At 52.4% G+C, this 2678-nt stretch overlaps 1 protein-coding gene across 1 annotated transcript in view; it reads right to left on the minus strand.

Moving 5' to 3' along the window:
* The window catches only part of CCDC57 (coiled-coil domain containing 57), a 142921-nt gene that overhangs the window by 112013 nt on the left and 28230 nt on the right, over positions 1 to 2678 (minus strand). The window contains exon 7 of the mRNA XM_011926598.1: positions 441 to 641. Within this exon, the coding sequence (XP_011781988.1) occupies positions 441 to 641 (201 nt within the window). The remainder of the gene's footprint in view (positions 1 to 440; positions 642 to 2678) is intronic.

Below are 2678 nucleotides of genomic sequence, written 5' to 3' on the forward strand. Positions count from 1 at the left end.
GCGGGTGGGGCTCGCGGGGAGCTGGCGGGGGTTGGGGGGGAGCTGGCGGGGGTCAGGGAGGCATTGGTGTGTACTGGGAAGATGGAAAGTTCTGGAGATGACAGTGGTGATGGTTTCACAACAATGTGAATGTGCCTAATGCCACTGCCACTGATCTGTACACTAAGAAATGGCTACAATGGCAAATTTTATGTTATGCATATCTTACTATAAACAGATGAATGCATACATACATAGAACCTACACAATTTCAAAACTAAAGAAAAGGCAAAAAACAAAACCAAAAAGGCTGGTTAAGAAAAGTGACTGAGAGCTACAGAAGCCACTCCCTGTCTGCTGCCTGGCCCACTTTCCTGTAGTCTGGCACCAGTGGGCCCAGGTCAGTACAGCCACAGCCGTCCCTGCCCTCACCCTCTGGGTGGAGCCAAGCACACACTCACTGGTCAATGGCAGCATCCTTCTCCTTGGCCGTGTCGGCCTGCCTCCACTCTGCCCTGCGGAGCTGTGCCTCGAGGGTCTCGCAGTGGGCCTGCAGCTCCAGAACGCTGGCCTTCAGCTCCCGCAGCTGCTCCACATGGGCTCCCTTCACCGCCACCAGCACCGCGTCCTTCTCCCTGGCTAGACAGTCGAGCTCCTCATGCCTGAAACAGTGAGCGTCCCATGGTGCTCACCCAGCCCCCAACACCCAGGCCCCAGACCCTCTTTGGAGGCATTCATTACCCTGCCTCGTGCACAGGTGCTGCTATATGTCTGCCTCAAGGCTTCGCAGCAACCACCTGGCCACCTGTCCCTTATTCCTTGCAGGCTAACATGGACCAAGGCCCCTGGCCTGCCCTCCAGAGCCCACAGCCCCCCGGAGAAGCACACCAAAAGGAGGTGCATAGAGTACAGTTTGACCCGACCAACCTGTGAAAGCAAAAAAAGGTAGATGCTCATTGCTTTGCATCCTGGCAGCCAGCCAGGTCTACTGAGCCACACCGCACCCAGCCTATTTATTTTCCAGTTAGAGGCAAAGTCTTGCTGTGTTGCCCAGCCTGGCCTTGAACTCAAGCAATCCTCTCACCTCAGCTTCCCAAGTAATTGGGCTTACAGGCCACACCACTTTGTCTGGCAAAAATATTTTACTTTAAAAATATTATGTTAGCAGCCGGGCACAGTGGCTCATGCCTGTAACCAAAGCACTTTGGGAGGCCGAGGTAGGTGGATAGTTTAAGCCCAGGAGTTGAAGACCATCAGCGTGGGCAATATGACAAACACCCTCTATGAAAAATACAAAAATTAGCCTTTGTGGTGGCAGGCACCCATAGTCCCAGCTACCTGGGGGGCTGAGGTGGGAGGACCACTGGAGTATGGGAGGTCGAGGCTGCAGTGAGCCGTGATGGTGCCACTGCGCTCCAGCCTGGGTGACACAGTGAGACCCTGTCTCAAAACAAACCACTGCGCTCCAGCCTGAGTGACAGACACAGTGAGACCCTGTCTCAAAACAAACCACTGCGCTCCAGCCTGAGTGACACAGTGAGATCCTGTCTCAAAACAAACCACTGCGCTCCAGCCTGAGTGACACAGTGAGACCCTGTCTCAAAACAAACCACTGCACTCCAGCCTGAGTGACACAGTGAGATCCTGTCTCAAAACAAACCACTGCGCTCCAGCCTGAGTGACACAGTGAGACCCTGTCTCAAAACAAACCACTGCACTCCAGCCTGAGTGACAGACACACTGAGACCCTGTCTCAAAACAAACCACTGCTCTCCAGCCTGGGTGACACAGTGAGACCCTGTCTCAAAACAAACCACTGCGCTCCAGCCTGAGTGACACAGTGAGACCCTGTCTCAAAACAAACCACATTAGCAAAAGGACTAAATAAATAAAAATTTTAAAAAGAAGATTTACGTGTTGGTTTCCTACCCTCTGAGCATATTAGGCTCTACTAAGTAGAGTGCTATCAGGTATATGTTAATGTTATGGAAGCCATCTCAGTGAAGTCTTTGATCTAACCCTACCGGGACTGAGAGAGTGAACAGCTCTGCTGACTGGTTTCAGGCCCCTTGGCAAGGCCAACCCCAGCTCTCTGCTTCCACCAAGTTGGAGAAGCTCATTCAACTATCAGCTGATGGATGATTTAAAATCATTCTTGGCTAGGCACAGTGGCTCATGCCTGTAATCCCAGCACTTTAGGGGGCCAAGGACGGCAGATCGCTTGAGGTCAGCAGTTTGAGACCAGCCTGGCCAACATGGTGAAACCCAGTCTCCACTAAAAAAAATTCAAAAATTAGCCAGGCATGGTAGTGCATCCCTGTAATCCCAGCTACTCGGGAGGCTGAGGCAGGAAAATTGCTTAAACCCAGGAGGCAGGGGTTGCAGTGACCAGAGATCGCACCACTGCACTCCAGCCTGGGCAAAAGAGACTCCGTTTCAAAATAAATAAGTAGGCTGGGCACAGCGGCTCACGCCTATAATCCCAGCACTTTGGGAGGCTGAAGCAGATGGATCATGAGATCAGGAGTTCAAGACCAGCCTGGCAAATATGGTGAAACCCCGTTCTACTAAAAATACAAAGAAATTAGCTGGGCGTGGTGGCACATGCCTGTAACCCCAGCTACTTGGGAGGCTGAGGCAGGAGAATTGCTTGAATCCAGGAGGCGGAGGTTGCAGTGAGCTGAGATCATGCCACTGCA

The sequence above is a fragment of the Colobus angolensis genome, unplaced genomic scaffold (assembly GCF_000951035.1).
Source record: "Colobus angolensis palliatus isolate OR3802 unplaced genomic scaffold, Cang.pa_1.0 Scaffold1, whole genome shotgun sequence".
NCBI lineage: Eukaryota > Metazoa > Chordata > Mammalia > Primates > Cercopithecidae > Colobus > Colobus angolensis.